At 36.7% G+C, this 17,515-nt stretch overlaps 1 protein-coding gene across 8 annotated transcripts in view; it reads right to left on the bottom strand.

Annotated features, from left to right (window-relative positions):
* SLC4A4 (solute carrier family 4 member 4) overlaps window positions 1–17,515 on the bottom strand; it is a 343,883-nt gene that overhangs the window by 42,105 nt on the left and 284,263 nt on the right. For all 8 annotated transcript variants that reach the window (XM_019757100.3, XM_088791346.1, XM_074324475.2 and 5 more), the window contains 3 exons: window positions 15,495–15,686; window positions 3,237–3,350; window positions 1,295–1,456 (listed from right to left, as the gene is read on the bottom strand). In XM_019757100.3, the coding sequence (XP_019612659.2) occupies window positions 1,295–1,456; window positions 3,237–3,350; window positions 15,495–15,686 (468 nt within the window). The remainder of the gene's footprint in view (window positions 1–1,294; window positions 1,457–3,236; window positions 3,351–15,494; window positions 15,687–17,515) is intronic.

The following is a 17,515-nucleotide window of genomic DNA, read 5'->3' as shown; positions in this document are numbered from 1 at the left end:
AAAAGTGAGCCATTTTTTATCCATTAGCATAATTCAGGAGAAGGGTAAATACTAACTTTAGAACTAAAATATGCATTTTAAAATATGTAAAATAATCACTAAAAGAAAAGTGTGTAACTTCCAAAGTAATAGAAAAAAAAAGGAGAGTGAAGAAAATAAAAACAAAATTAAATCAACCTATGAGAAAGCAAAAAAGGAAAATAAAAAAGAACACAGAAATTTAGACAAACAGAAAGCAAAAAAAAGGTGGCAAAAATGAATACAAATCTATCAGTCATCAGTATCAATTTAAATGAATTAAATACTTCAGTTAAAAGCAAAGAATGTAAAAAGGGAATTTTACAATATAGTAAAAAATTGCTTCTTTGAAAAAAGAATAATACAATTAACAAACCTCTGGGTAGATTGATCAATAATATTAGAAATTTAAAGGGAAAAATAATAGATTCAGACTAGAAAAATAACAAAATAGAAAAAATAGAAAAATAGAAATCTGAATATTTTATAGCCATCAAAACAGTCTATCAGTTTTATAAGTTCCACACAGAAACTTCCCAGTTAATTTTACAATCATGTCTGATCATTCATTGAAAAGATAATTGGCATGTTGCATACAATAAAGATAATATTATATTCTGTTTCAGAGAATGGACTAGAAGTGGAATAGGAGGAAAAACACTTTGCAGCTGATTTTATAAGGATAGTATATTCCTGATACCAAAGTCGGACAGGGATACTATAAGAAAGGGAAATTGCAGGCCAATGTCACTCTTAAACAGAGATGCAAAAATCCCCTGTCCTCATTCCCAAATAATATATGCAAACCAAATTCTACTATGCATAAAAAAAAAAACTGTATTCTACAGATTGCAAGGTTGGTTTAACAATAGAAAAATCTATTAAAATAATTCACCACATCAATTAATTAAAAAAGAAAACCCACATTTTTATCTTTCTAGTTTCAGAAAAAGCATTTGCCATTGTCTTTGTTAAGGCCAATTATCACATTAAAATCAAATGCAGGATGATGACAGTGGTTGAGTGGTAAACAGTTTATATTGCCCTCTTCAGTGGCTAAGGAAATATGATATAAAACAATTCTTTCAGATTTAAATGAAGTTTTTCTAAAGTATTATATTGAGCAGCTGTGTCAACACAAGGTGATCTATCTATGACTCTGTCTTAACACTGGCTATAACTCCCAATAAAACCATCTTGGTTTTTAATCAATATGTATTTTCATGTACCGCAAAGAAAGCAGAAGGCAATGATAATTGTTATTATGAACATTTACCTTGAGTTTATGTTCTTTCCTGTTTACAATCACAGCTGTGATTTGCTGGTCCATGAAAATCAGAATGGTGACCAACAAAGCAGGGATAGCAGCTGCAAGGTACACCCACCAGGGGTTTCCTCCAAATGGTGAAACAAACCAACCACGGTTTGGACTTGTTGGCTTGAAGAAGAGAAAAAACAAACAATATTAATACATAAAACAAACAACATTAACACATACTTGGTGCAAAATCACTGGGGGAGACATATTTTTCTTATTGGAGGGCCAACATATTGAAAAATGGAAATACTTTACTGACAGGTTGAACAAAGAAGATTATTCACCCAAAATTTCCCAACGGAGATTATTTTTAAGGCAATATTTTAAATGAAGGAGACTAAGAATACAGGCTGGTAGAAAAGAAGTAAATGCCATTTTGTGCATTTAGAACCACCTAAGATAAGGACACTCGACATGGAAGAAAGTGACTTAAGCTTAAGGGGCAGTCATAAGAAAAACCCAGATGTAATGTTCAGTAGAGAGGCAGGCCAGAAATGACAAAACCACCATGAACTTTGTTCATAGGTTTTAGCAATTATATTGGAGTTGTGTCTACTACTGCCAAATTGTAATAGTTTCATAATATAATATGTAAAGAGAGCTACAAATACTTCTCCCTGTTATAACTGAATGTATTTGAACACTCTGGTCTTTCTTATTTTATATATGAAAAATAACCCAGACTAACTGGCTATATCTTCAGAAATATCACAGAAAATGAAAAATATGGCCATTTTCCAGTTCTCCATCTACTCTCCTATCAGTAGATGACACATTTCTACTACAGAAAAAAAATTTCCTATCTTTTGCCTAACTTTAAACAATGCACGTAAACTAAAATAGAATCCTGTCTATGAATGATTTTCTCCACATTTCCCATCGAGAAAGTTTCACTTCTCTGAAGATATTTGTGTCTTCCATGTCACTTTGCTCATAACACCATCACTGAATCTGTCCACATTTTACTACCTTTACCAGGATGTGAGCTCGTAAGGGAAAGAACCTTATCTTGCTCATCAATGCATTGCAAATCCCCAGTACAGGGCCTAGTTCAAAGCAAACATTCAGCAAATATTGGCTTAAATGAATTAATGATTGAATGAACTTTATCTTTGTTAATGAGTATGTGAAGGCAGAATAATGCTAAAAATATTTTGCTTGCTATAACATAGATATCCTTTCTCACTGACTAGTTATTAAGCTAAAGCTACAGTTAATGTTCCTTAGCCAGTATATGGTCTCTGTGATGGAGAGAAAGGTTAGCAATGCTCTAGAAAATGGGTGAAAAACTTATAATGGAAAGTTAGGTACAGATATTTAAAAATGACTGAAATGTAAATTTAGCCATTAGGCCTGCACATACTAACAGGTTTATAAAATGAATAATTCCTGTATCTTCTTTATAATAATTAAAATGCACATTATATAAAAATGTGTGTATATATGGCAGGTAGTTTAGTAGCAGGAAAAGAGCACTGAGTTAGTAATGTAATCATGGGCATTTTACTTAATTTTTGTGAGTTTTAAACTCAACATTATAAAATCAAAATGATGATACACTGCATCCTAGAATTATATGGATCAAAATGATAAGTTGTATGAAATACTTTGGATATTTTAAAATATTCTAAAAACATAAACCAGAGATTTCAATGTTATTGTAAGGTATTTTTCAATAAAAATCAATATAATGTGAACGTTACACTTGATCCAAGTCAAGCATTTCATTTTAGTGAATAGACAAAACATATGTATGCACCTAGCAATGGGACAATTTTGAAGTAAAGAAATGGATAATTGTACTAAACTAACTCAAAGAGAAATATGACAAACAAGAATAGAGGAAAGGAAAAAAAGCCAAAGAGTTCCAGGAATGACCAAAAGACAGAAATTCACTTACCTTGAACTCGCTTGGCACAATTAGTTTTGGAGTATCCACACCTACCAGTGCATCTATTACACAAAAGATGAGAATGGACAAGATAATGGCAAAATCACTGATCAGTTTTCTTGCCTGGAAAAATAAAAAAGAAACCAGGGACTGTTTAGCACTGCATACTTACATTTGCCTGTGTTTGAACTAAATGAAGAATTCTGTATTTTCTAACAGTTTATAGTTACAGCTTCATTAACGAATTAATGGAGGTATCACACTGCAGAGAAATGTTTTTAAATTGACTTTGCATCACTTTTCAGCTGGCCAGTAATAATCTAGTCCCACACAACAGGTCGGTGTGTATGTGTGCAGGGGAAAGGAATCAAGGGTAAGACATCCCTGAAATTCTGTATAAACACTCTTCCTACTGCAGCACAAAAGAGACCTGAATAAGGATGAAATCTCGGGGCATGTTATAAAAATCTGTACAAAAACACAGAATTCTCTTTATTATTTGGGAGGCAGCGTTTTAAGTAGAGAGCAAGATAAATTCCATAAGGTAACCTGAAAACACAGAGAATGTAGCAGAGACGGGTTCCAGTCCATTGAGTGGACCAAGACCTCATAGAAATGTAAAATGATGCCAGATGGAAATTTGATGGTTTCACTGACTTTTCAAAGAAAGTATTTTTCACTCTAAGTTAGTGCTTAAAATTTCCTGTATGTGGCGCATCTCCTTAAGAGTGGTTGCTGTTAGTCCACAACCTTCACACTCCCTAAGTACCTGCCTCTGGCCAGGACAAGGGCTGGGCTTAATGGGCTGTAGCATTGAATCCAAACCTTTCCCATGGAGTGGGTGCATTTCTGAGTCAGTAGGGGAGCCCATTTAGTGGCTTGGCCATTCCTCTGCAGTGTCTAGTGGCACTGACAACAGCCTAAGAGCACCACTAGAACACAGACACCGGAGTTTGCCCATAAGGTATGCACACATGGATGTGCACAATCTGATCATTCAACAAGAACTTACTCAGTACCTAATACTTTGCTTGGTGCTAGAGGCTACAGTGAACAAAACAGACATAATCCATGTTCTCATGAAGCTCACAGTCAAGTCACACACAAGGAAGCCTGCTCCCAAATAAAAGCAGGGTTGATTCAGCAGTTACCAAGTTATCTCAAGGTGAACAGTCAGTCTGTTTTCTGGCACTGCTAGACGAAGCGAGATCAGTGATAGGATGAGTGACTGCAGTTTTCAGGACAGCGGGTCTTTTGAAAGAGTAGTAGCACTACTGCACTCAGGTGTTCCATACACACTGAAGCGAAGAATGAAATTACCTGGCGATGTGGGGATGCTGAAGGCTGTGGTGGTGCTCAATTCTTGACCATTTTTTACCAGGTGTCAGGAGCTGTGGCTACTAACTAGCAGCAGAATCAAAGATGGCCTTTTCTGCCAGGAGTTGCTTTCCCTCTTAGAGGGCTGGATTCTGCTAGGCTTAGCTTTCTTGAGAAGTACACATAGAGGAGCAGAAAGCTAGCTATGAGACCTTTTAGGGACGAGCTAACGTCAATCACACACAATAATTTCAAGCATGAATAGATGGCAGGAAACAGTTTGGGGAGAAAATATGATATAGCAGTGAGAAGCAGTTTCTATAGTCAGATTACCTAGGCTGGAACTCCAACACCGTGATTCCCTATCTGTAACTACTATTTCTTAGCTTTAATTACTCCATCCGTAAAATGTAGCCAAAATAATCCCTACAATTTCATTGCTTTGCTCTAAGAATTAAATAAAATAAGCCAATGAAAGTGTTTAATATAACATCTGGAACATAATAATTTCTCCTAATATACATTAACTATTATTTTTTCAAGTTCCACAAGGACTCTTTGGCTGCAAAAACCACTGGAATAACTAACTAATCTACTGTCAGGAGGTCTTTGAAAGGACTCTTCAAATACAATAAATAAGAAGTAAAAGCCTGGTAATAATATGGAATTGTCACTCAGGGTTACTTTTGGTTGGAAGTATCTGGAATCCCTACAGAAAAAGGATGCTTCCCGGGGGCTCAATACCAGGGGCTCAATACTGGAGGAAACTCCCATTTCTTAAGTTTTATGCAAGTAAGTGTTGACACAGGCAGTTCAGGATGACCTGACCAGATCGTCATGCAAAGCAGTTTCAGTAATATATTAGGCGGTTACAACAACCTCTCTGGACTAGTAGGTCATAAGTCACTGGAATAACAGAGGTCATCACAAAGGCAAAAGTGTTCTCTTTTCTTTACCACCCTCCCAAATCCAACTTCTTGACAATTCAGATAATCTAGAAGTCATTATTAAAAAGACATCACTGCTCCTTCCTCGCAAACAGGAGAAGAGAATTAGAGGGTAGCAAATGAATACAATCTTCAGTTCCTTGGTAGAAATTCCCAAGGGGCCTGACAGGTGACAGATGGGCCTGACTAGAATCACTACCAGGCACCTGAAAATGCTGCTTCTTTCGTTAGGAGAGGAGGCATTGTGAGCCTTCCATTAACTGAACACTGAAGCCCCAAACCAACTCTTTCAGCAGTTTTTTTACATCTTAATTAATGGCAGTTTATTTTTTTCTCATGCTTAGGCCAAAATTTTTGGACCATCTACACAACTCTTCTCTTTCTCTCACATCTTACATCTAACAGATCAGCAAATTACCCCTAAAACATACCTAGGATCCTCTTACTTCTCACCACCTCCACAGCTATTACCATCCTTGTCTAATCCACCACTTTATCTCATATGGTTTCCTGCACTGGCTTCCTATCTCATCTTCCTGCTTCTATTCTTGCCGCCCTTCAGTATACTGTTGGGGTTATCAGCCAACATAATCATGTTAAAATTTAGGTCAGATAATGTGGTAAGCAGAATAACGTCCCCCAAAAGATGTCCACGTCCTGATTCCTGGGACCTCTGAATATGTACGTCACTAGGGAGAATTAAGTTGGCTGACAGAATTAAGGTTGCTAATCAGCTGACCTAGATTGATCTGATCAGTTGGGGGAGTGATTTGGTATTATTCCAATGGGCCCAATGTAATTTTAAGGGTTCTTATAAGTGAAAGAGAGAGGCAAGAGAGTCAATGTCAGAGTGATACTATGTGAGAAAGACTCCACTGGCCATTGTTGGCTTTAAAGATGGAGGAAGAGGCCATGAGCCAGGAATGTGGGCAGCCTCTGGAAGTTGGAAAAGGCAAGGAAATGCACTCTCCCCCAGAGCATTCAGAAGGAACACAGCCCTGACAGCACCTTGATATAGCCCATTGGAACCCATGTGAGCCTTCTGACCTCTAGGTCTCAAGACAATAAATTTATGTTGTTTTAAGCCATCATGTTTGTAGTAATTTGATATAGCAGCAATGGAAAATTAATAACTAATATAAATAAATAGACAGTTTATCTGTTTTAGTTTAGCTATTAGTTTTTCAAATTTATACATCAATATATACATTTTGAAGAACCTCTTGGCAATGGTATTCTTGTCAGATGTACTATTAAACTGTAGGTATAAAAGTAGCTAAAAAGACAAATGCTAATAAACTTCAGGATGACATTTCTTAAAATTTATGAGGAAAAAAGCTACTCAATTTTGCTTATAATAGTGCTTAACCTCATTAAAAATCACAGGCAGGATTATATGATTTATATAATATATTCACTTTTATTTCCCATTCCTTCCCCTTAAAGTGTACAATACAGTTCAGTTATATCAGAAGTCACTCCTGGAGAGTGTTTATTGTAAGACATTCATTACTAAGATATTGGATCCAGTTTAAACTCATAGTCAAGTAAACTGATTTTTTCCCAGGCCAGTTTTGTGTTCAACTCTAAATCCTTTAATTAGAGAAGGCAGGTAGGGGTGCTATTTTAGCAGTTTATTTAGGTTTTACCCTGTACTAAAATTGAACTTTATTTTGAAGGAGGCAAAACCAATGGAACTAGAAAGTGCCCTAAAAACGTCAAGCACTGAGAATATAGTGCTTACTAGATATACTCTAGGCCCTGTGTGTGTACAGGAGCTTTGAGTGTGACTTTAGGAGATAAGAATCACTCTCTTTGGGCCCTTCTCACATTTCCAAACACATTTAGAAAAAGAAACATATGTGAATTTCTCTTTCTTTTTTTGTTGTTATTTTTACTTTCCATTTTCATCAAACTCCAATACAGCACCCTTTTATGTGTCAACATATAAATAAAGAAATCAATTAGAAACTCATAGTTCTTAATTCTCTACTAGTTATTACTGGTAATGATTAGAAGTGCCAAAGTTTTCACAAGAAAACCCATTTCCACAGAATTTCATGCCCAATCCTGTGGATCCAGAGGCCTCAAACGTAGCTTGGAAAAATCCTAACTTATAGATGTCCATCCAGTCAAACACTAAGTCTCTCCAGGCTCAAATTACAGTATTCCAGGAATACACATTACCACAATCTAAGTGAAACACAAATTAAGATAACTCATATGTAGCAAGGGCTTGCCATAAAACAGTTTGGTGCTACAACATATGATAATTCGTAACTCGATGCACGAATGAGAAAAAGTGTTTCAACTAAGATTCTTTTATATCAGATTGGTTTTGAGCTCTTTTATTTTTGTTTACCATTTTTAATTATAAACATGAAAAGAAAAAATATTTCTGTCCTCTGCAGAATTAATTACAAAATATCTCAATCCATCTAATAAGAAGCAACCAGCTTAAATATTTAAATTACCAAAGCAAGGAAGAAATTAAGTGGACCAAAAGGGAAATTCAAATAACCATAAGCTGTTCTCTTGTTCTTGGGCAAAAACAACCTAATAAATCTATTATAAACATATTCTTCACAAACGATGATACTGTATAACTTATTCAAAGAGTCATAATCATAGGGACCCCACAGAGAGAAGCTAGTTAATTTACAGGGGTGAAAAATGAATTTGGTTCCTCTGAGGCCCCAGAGGACATTTGGTTTTCACTTTGCGAGGACCGCAGCTGCTCCTAAATTAACTGGGGGAAAGGCTGTGAGTCTGCAGAGTGGTTCTCAATGGATGGAGCTGTTACAAAGAGACAAGCACAGCAGCAGGCACCCTGCGCATTCTCAATAAATATTAATTCACAATGTCAATTCCTCTCATGATCATGGTGCTTCGAAAATGCTAAATAATTGCGTAAAAAAGCATTTATTCTAGATGAAAAAAAAATGCCAGATAAATATATGCCTTTTGGCAATTACGAAAAGGCACAATGTACCAGGAGAATTTAGAAATCGGATCCCCCCTAGAAGCCAATGCTATAAAGCACTGTAAAAGAAATAGCATTGATATCAGTATGGTAATCAGAATATTCCATATTTTGAATCAATAATGCCCGCTATAATTAGAATTCAATAAAAGGGAAGTCTGATTTAGACTCTAGGATTTTAATGCCTTAAGTTCCAGAGTGAGAGAGTTTGGGGAACAAAGAAGGGAATTCAACTGGGCAATTTATCTGGGTGAGGCTTAGAGCTTGCCAACGGAAGTCTACCAGAAAAAAATGTTTTTCCAAGTAGTATGGAACAGAAGGGAGTAGGCCTAATAAAGTGGTTCAGCAGGGATGCTAAGGAGACTGAAGCAATCACAGGCCCTTTCCTCCCTCCTTCCTCAAAACTGAGCAGTAGAACAAGGAGCCAAATGAATGTGTGCCAGAAGCAAGTGATCAAGTCACATGAAAAATGCTACGTCCCAATCTAATCACTGTATTCTAAGTTGAAACTGAAAATCTCGAGCTGATCCAGAGAAGGATAACCAGAGGAATAGGCGTCCAAAACCACTCACATAAAAATGATGGTAGGCCTCAAGTTGTAGGGAGAAACTGTCTTCAAAGATGTGAAATCTGTGATAGGAAAGAAAGACTAAACGTGTTCTGTGTAGCTTCAAAGGGCAGGGACAGTCCCTGAGGACAGAGGCTACAGAAAGACAGATTTGTGTTTCTGGCAGGAATGCTTTCGGAGACATGAAGTTCCCGTTCCTGGAAGCATTCGAGCAGCCCCCAGAAGACCACTTGTCAGAAATTAAGAGGCAATGTTGGACTAGGTGGTAGTCAAAGTCCTAACAGTACAAGTCAATGATTAAGTCCTAATCATCAAAATTTCTTGATCTTCTAATAGGGTCTTCTTGGATATATCCCCCCCCAATCAAAACATTATAATAAAAGGCTCCAGTACTTAAAGTGGTTTTATAATTTATATTAAGATAAAAAAAAATAAAAAAATGTAACAACAATTAGTAAATCATATGTATAAATTATACAACCTGGAAATGGAGTAGGAGATCATTTTGTATTAACGGATAGATTTCAATGTTGATGACTTTTCTATGATGAACAAGTAAGCTGAAAGTGTTTAGTACCAACAAAGTACCAGGGTCAAAATTATCCATACACTGCCTCTATGCCACCATTAAAGGTCTCACAAAATGCTTTGGCCTATCAGTGCTCCCAACCTTATTTTTCTTAGGATTCAGTTTAGGTTGACGTTTTTTTTTTCGGTCATATGTCCATAAGAACTAAAGTATTTGTAATCTTTGTTAAATATTTAATAGATTATGTTGTATTTTTAAACTAAATATCCCTTTGTCATTGTTAAGAAAATAAGTATGAAAAACAATTTTGGATTAAAAACAAATTTGACTTTAAAAATTACTTCCCTTGGTACAATATAGCACAAGAATTTGAAAATCTGGTTTTCCTTCACTGACAACAAAGTCATTTTCTGAATGAATTTCAATGGCATGATGCGGTCTGATGTTTCTGCAAGAACTAGCCAAATGTCACCCAGTATTAGTAACACTAGACATAAAATACATTATTTTGTACTCATTTTTTGATACATTATTTGTTTTAGTTTGACAGTTTTTATCATTTACCAAGAAAGTTTCTGAGAGAAAAAGGACACAGAATAGGGATGTCACCTGGTTTTCATAGTTATTTATAAACTAAACATATCTGATTTTAATAGCATTGTCACAGGCCAAAATGTCAAAAAAACAATCATGTTTCCAAAAATATAAGCTAATTGCAGAATTCTAGACTTTCCTGTGTTTTACATGGATAAAAACTAAATGCATCACCTAACTAAAATGCTCATTATGTTTTCATTGAAATTTCTGAAGCCCTCTACTTTTACCTCATCCATAAAGCCACTTTCTCAAAGATCACCATCAACTTACTGAGGTCAAAGAAGGCACCAAAGTGTGGTCTCACAGAAGGTAATATGCATGAATGGGGCAGAAGGATCAAAATCAGTCATTCTCATTTAAAAACTACAAACTCTAACTTATTAAAGAAAAATAAAGTCCTACTAAGTCCCACGGCCATGAATTAACTTGTCTTTGTATCCCTACCATCTAGTATTGCGTTAAGCACAGAACCATAGTAATTTTTTTAATATTGAGTGAATACACTAATTATAGGATACAGAATACTGTCTTTCTAAATAATTGTATCAAAGAACACTCTGGTGAAATGTCACCTAAATAAAGCATAGAAGGTATCGTGCCTGTTGATGTACCCTGGAATGTACTGGTTTTATTTATTTAAATGACTCTTACAACCAGAAGGTATATTTACAAAGAATTTACCATTACATCAATTCACATGAAGGTTATAATTGTTACTTATTCTAAGAGAAGAAAAATGAGGAAATTAAGTAGTTCCTTAAGAAATGCATTTTCATGCTAATTACATACATCAGCTGGCCACACAGAATTTGACTATATTAAAGTACCAATAATTTTGCCTAATTCAGAGGGCTCTGTAGCTTTATAAGTTCTACTAATCGTTTTCCTGCTCTATCTACATGCTTCCGCTTTCATTTTTCCACCCACAGGCAGGGATGGCATCTTTGTTCCACGCATACTATCACTGGTTGGTATGGAACTCTGGAAGAACATTTCATGTTAATGCCCTAATCCTTCTGCCACAGAGATCACAGATTATGCTGTGATGCTCCTACAGGAAGTTTTGATACTGAAAGACTTTAACTAAAGACTTGAGGCTGATGTAACAGACCAGTTGCTGTGTGGGATAACAGATTGATGCACCCCTCTAACAAGAATAGGAGCACAAATGAGACAATCAGCAGAGTACTGGTATTCCACCCATGTCCACTGAGCATTTGGGCTCTCTGGAAGTATCTGATACACAAATTAAATTCTGGATAGACAGGCTAGCAAACTTCATCTTACATGCTCATACTGATGGATTACAAGTGGCTTCATGGGTAACTGATTCTGGTCTAGGCAAAGGTAATGAGGGCCTGAACTCGGGGAACAGAAGTATAAGCGCAAAGGAGAGAGACCCTAGCAGGATCATCAAGGGGACGGTGGTAAGTTTAATTTGACAAAAAAGTAAGAAAACAACTTGGAGAGGCAAAGGCGATGGATACCACGTTTTGTCATACCAGATCCATTTTCTACTCCTTCCCACCAAACTCTCTGCCTTGGGAGGCTGACCTGTGTGGTCTACAATGGGCTCCCTTGCTCTCTGGACTCCAGCTGCATTTAGCTGTGGCAGCCTGGGCAGGCCATCACAAGGAAGTGGGAGATCAAAGGACTGATTCCCTTACCTGGATCCCTGTGAGGTTACCTCAAGATGGCTAAATTCCTCCATCTAACGTCACAGCACCTCTCAAGACACTGCTCTCTACCCTTCTCTCTTCTTTTGGGTTCCAGCAACCACACCCTTTCCATATCCTTTGGGCCAGGGATAGTAACAATCCGACTGTTACTAGCATTGGGACACTACACTCCCCCTGTGGTTTCTCTAAACCTAATCTCATCTTTGTAGAAATGCCTTTATTAAATGCCTCAAATTATGGTAATTTGAATGTATCATTTGCTTCCTGCTGGGACTCATTTGCTACATCAAATATGATTTTAAGATTTTTGATCTTGGGTGGCTGTGAAGATAGGTGATATTATTAGCTGAGATAATAAATACAGGAAGACGAGTAGGTTCAAATGTGGGAAGAAAAACTACATGTTGAATTTGCTAACGGACAACAACTGTGGATCATCTACAGAGAGAGACTGGCAGCACCTGTGGACCTAGCATAAGGATGTAGATAGTAATTAATTGTTGGAATTGTGTTAAGTCCTGATCATTACTATAAGCATTAGCTTAACATAGAGAATGTGTTTAATAGAATTCTAATTATAGAATACTAGAGCTTTAAAAGATGTTAATTTTCATCTAGCTGAGCTCTCCTTTTAGGGTTGTGGTAAGACCACAGCCAGCTATCAAAGAGCACACAGTTAATGGCAGCGCTGACACTAGAATCTATGACTTCTGGACTCTTTCATCTGGGCTCTTTTCACAAAATACAGCATTTATCTCTACCTGACTGGTTTCCAGTAGTCAACAAATACTGAGTGCCTAGTCTGCATCCAGCTTTGTCCTAATTGAGGAAAGGAATAAAACAGAAGTATAACAGTTTCCCAGCAGTTTATAGTCTTAAATTGACTACCAAATCATATAAATGTTTAGAAATGAGAGTATAGAAGAGAAATGACTGTGCGAGCTAAAGGACAATAGAACATTTTGCATGACAAGGGCACTGCCATCTATTTTTAACATTTTGAGATTTTAGAGGTTTCATGTGAATTGTTGTGAGGGAGGAAGTAATAACAGACTTAATTATTGTCACAGCAATCAAGAACTGTCTAATGTACCATGTTTAAGCATACACATTTTAATTGTAGACTGTAATATGTACTTGTAAGAATCTATAAACTTATCTTCTCCCACTGAAACCATCATTGTAGATGACAGCTTAAATGAAAACATATTTTGGCAAATGTGCAAGAAAAAACATGTTCTTATTATTTATGTATGTATGTGTGAACTTCTGTATGTATTGTTACTATTTAGCTGTGCATGTGAAGTGAGTAGAAGAGATGAAAGTCGGAAAGCCTACATGCTTAATCATTGCTCCTTAGAAATCACATTCACTTTCTCCTCCCTGTTTCTTGTATGATTTGGTATATACAATTCAAAACTATTCTGAGAACCTTCTTAACAGGAGTTGTAACTAGAATGCTATCATTATTCTATTTTCACATACTCATGACTTTCTCAACAGCATTTATCTAATGGCTGAGAAATTACCTGCTTGGGCTCTTATAAAGGGAAAATTTTTTTAAGTCTGAACGGCTATTATCAATACGGGAATTATTGCTGGGAAAAAAAGGTAATGCCTACATATAGTTAAAATGATCTCTCTTCATCTAAGGTTGAAATTAGTTTACTTTCTAATTATGACTTACAAGTGCTTCACAAATTTTCCACTTCTCCACCTACTATGCCTAAATAATACCAGACTTTGGCAAGTAGGTGATGATTCCCAAAGTGTAAGCCAAAAAAGACGTCCAATGAATTAATAATTTAAAGAGAAAAAAAACCTCAATAGAGAAGAAGAAATCATCCTAGAAGACCTTTATCCAGGAATCTGTTCTACAGGAAACTTATACCATTAAAGAGGTACATCAAGTGTATGAAAGTGTTACAAGCTCGAATTTCTTCAGGGACAGGCAGTTAATCTGAATGTGTGAAGTACACAAATCTTAGACAATAGAGAGCGGTTAGTACAATAATGACCTGCAAAGTACAGGTTCACTAAGGCCTCAAGTGTGTATGTCAATATACACACTTGATGTATGTCAAGTGTGTATATTGACATACATCTGTGCTCTAAACAAAGAATGGCTGGGGGGGGGGGGGGTACTGAATTCTGCCTGTGGACCACCAGTTTGTGGTGTCCATTTTAGGAAGACTAAGTTGAACACTTTTTTCTACATTTCACTTTGTGGAAATTTTTCATTCCCTGGGCCAGCTAGTTTGGGACATCTCATTATTGCTGTGGTCTGAATGTGTGTCCTTCAAAAAGCTGTGTTGAAATCCTAACTCCCAAAGAAGATGGTATTAGGGGGTGGGGTTTAGGAAGATGCTTAGGTCATAAGGGTGAAGTCTTTAGGAATGGGATTAGTGTTTTTATAAAAGGGACCCCAAAGAGATCCTTAGCCCATCTGCCACATGAGGACACAGTGAGAAGGCGCTGACTATGAACGAGGAAGAAGGCCCACCACCAAACTATGGTGGTGCCTGATCTTGGACTTTCCAGAGTCCAAAACTGAGAAAACTTCTGTTGTCTATAAGCCACCCAGGCTGTGGTATTCTGTTATAGTAGCCCAAAGAGACTAAGACAATTATCAACACTACACTTTATTTTCAATTTTATAAGAAGGCTCAAAGTCAAAAATCATCCTAGGTGAGAGCGATATATTAACTTTAAGTCTCATTTCCTAGGAATTGAAAAAAAGAACTTCATCAACTGCATCTCATGTCTTCTAAAGTTCTTCCAGTGCTTTTACACAAAATACAAGTGGAGAGAGTTCATGAGATTCCAGCTATATAGAGTAGCTCACTGATAAAAATCAGGTATTATCACGATTACCTAAGAATTATTGACATCCTAAACACTGAGAATTGAACTGCAAAGCAAGGGATTATCTTAGTCTCACTCTGTAGGTAAAAAAACAAAATGCCATTAACTAAATGCTGGTCTTATCTTGTACCCTTCCAAGGAACCACAGCTTTAACTTTAAGTTCACCCAAGCATATTAATGGGAGACAGGATGTCTGCACAACCCAGCTCAATTATCTGTTTTCCATATGACAGTCATCATTATGAAAAGGAAAGTTGGGCTCAGATAACACTCATATCTTGCACCAATACCTGTATAACAAAACAATTTAAGTTTACTCCCATTGTCCGTAATTCAACTACTAAATTACTCACCTGATGAGTAATTTCTTGCTCAGCTGATGAGCAAGAAATTCTACAATGTCAAAATTCAGTGTTTCATATTAATACAATGTGATTAATATAAAGAGTTTTTGCTTATGTACTTAAACACTTATGATTTAAAGAGTATTTTCTTAACTTGTGCATTTTTAGATAGAATGCGCCCCACTAGTCAGAATTATGACAGTCAGAATTTATGACAGAATTATGTAAGCAAAATTCTTGGAAGGTTTTTCAAAGCTGGACTACAATTATGTTAAAAATACATATGCATATGGATAAAGACTGGAAAGCAAGTTTTTTTCAATGCACACAATTATTTTGGAAAGGTTGAATTGCAGGTGCCCTTTTTCTTTGATAAAATGTATTATTGCTGATATAGTGTAACGTCAATGAAAATTATTTAAAGTGCAGGTACTTACTGTGGTTGGAAAATAACGACTAGTTTTGAATTTTTTCAGAGCCATAGAAGAGGTGTAGGTGCCCAAGAAGAGGATGAAAGACATGAGTGAGATATCAGGAACAAAATCACAGTTGTTCCCCAGGAGCTGTCCTCCGTATTTCAAACACTCCTTCTTCGACAACATTGCCCAGTCAAAGGTAGCATTATGGAACTGAAGAAGAAAAACATTAACATTTTTCTAGAGAACACAGACATATCAAAGCAGTTTTTGATACTTGATGGGCTATATAGGGATTATGTTCAAAGTTTCGGTACAACACTCTGAGTAACCACTGCAGGGTAAAATCTGATCAGGTGTTAACGGAATAATAGGTAAGTGGGGCCAGGGGGCTAGCAATTATTGAAAATACAATGAGAATGATGCAATCTGTTACCTGGTTTGAGGTACAGCTCTACAATCACCCACTTGTTCAACAGAAACAAACCACAAAGTCCTTCTTTCCTGTCAACCTTCCTGAACGTAAACTGAGACACAATAATACCCTAATCTCAAAACTTGAGACTCTGAAACACCACTGTTGTTGAAAAAGTACTTACTTTTGTAGTTTGCAGTCTTGTGCTTCAAGCTGATGACCCATGGTTAATGGTCTAAAAGTTATATTAGGTTAAATACTCATTTACCCAGCACTTCCACAAACGAGGTATTTCTTTTCTAAATAACTAGAGATTGGTGATTTAAGGAATTAAACTATAAAAATGCTGATGGTCCCTGCTTTTGCAATTGCATATCCCAATAAAATATAGCATTTTTTTCTTCTTGACTCCAGGTCTGCATCATTAGCATCCATTATTAGAAAGTGCAGTAATGGGCTATGGAGTTATGTATAGAATATCCATCCCTTATGTTACATGGCCTCAAGCTCATAGGTCAATTTTCAAATTTTTTTGTATCTCATGAATTGCTGTCATGTTGTCAATGCTGTACTTCTCAAAAGCAGCTCATTCCTATTGCTTTTTTACTTTTTCTACTATGCAGGAGAATCCCTTTGCTAGCGTAGTGGACAAGGCCAGTGCACTCATCTTTCAGCTGCTCTGAGTTTCAGCTGTGATCAGCTCACAGCTGCCTCCTCTAGAGCACTGCCTTCAGCCATGTAAGAACTACCTTACCTGAAATGTTATGCACTCTTGCAGCCAATTACTGACCAACACTGATGGGGTGCTATTGACTGAATACCTGGGATCCCCTAAAATTCATATGTTCAAAGCATATCCTCTATGTCAGGGGTGTCCAAACTTTTTTCAACGTTTTTAACCAAGGGCCATATGCGGTAAAATACACAAACAGCCGGGCCACTCACTCGAGGTGAAGTATGTATTGCCTCACCTAGTTTATTTAAGTAAACTAAATATATTTTTGGAATTTGCTGTGGGCCAATTAAAAATGGATTGTAGGCCGCAGTTGGCCCACGGGCTGCAGTTTGGACACCCTGCTCTATGTGATAGTATTTGGAGGTGGGGCCTTTGGGAGATGATTAGGTCATGAGGGTGGAGCCCTCATGAATGGGATTCAAGTTCTTATAAAAGAGACCCAGCACCTGAATCTGCCAGCACCGCGATATTGGACTTCCTCTTGGGTCCAGGGCTAATGGGTATATGATGTGCTAATGGAAGAGTTATTGGAGAATACCCTGCAAATAAATGTGGAAAGATGACTTTCTCCTGTTCTTGGAGGCAAGAGTTCTACCGATTTCCCTTAAAATAAGACCAGGTCTCATATTAACTTTTGCTTCAAAAGACGCATTAGGGTGTATTTTCAGGGGATGTCTTCTTTATCATGTACAACTATCTACATTTATTCAAATACAGTCATATCATCTTCTTCTGGAATAGTGCCATAACATATTAAATGGGTTTGTCTGGCTGATGATCTTAACTGGGGTTTATTTTCGCAGTAGGTCTTATTTTCAGGGAAACACGGTACCTCAAACCAAGCATCATCAGTATCCTTTATTATTCAATGAATTTTCTTGATATGAGTGA

Source organism: Rhinolophus sinicus, chromosome 1 (genome assembly GCF_057876585.1).
Source record: "Rhinolophus sinicus isolate RSI-liver-muscle chromosome 1, RSI-T2T, whole genome shotgun sequence".
NCBI lineage: Eukaryota > Metazoa > Chordata > Mammalia > Chiroptera > Rhinolophidae > Rhinolophus > Rhinolophus sinicus.
Note: the sequence above shows the minus strand (reverse complement) of the source record. Positions and strands in the feature narration are given on the sequence as shown.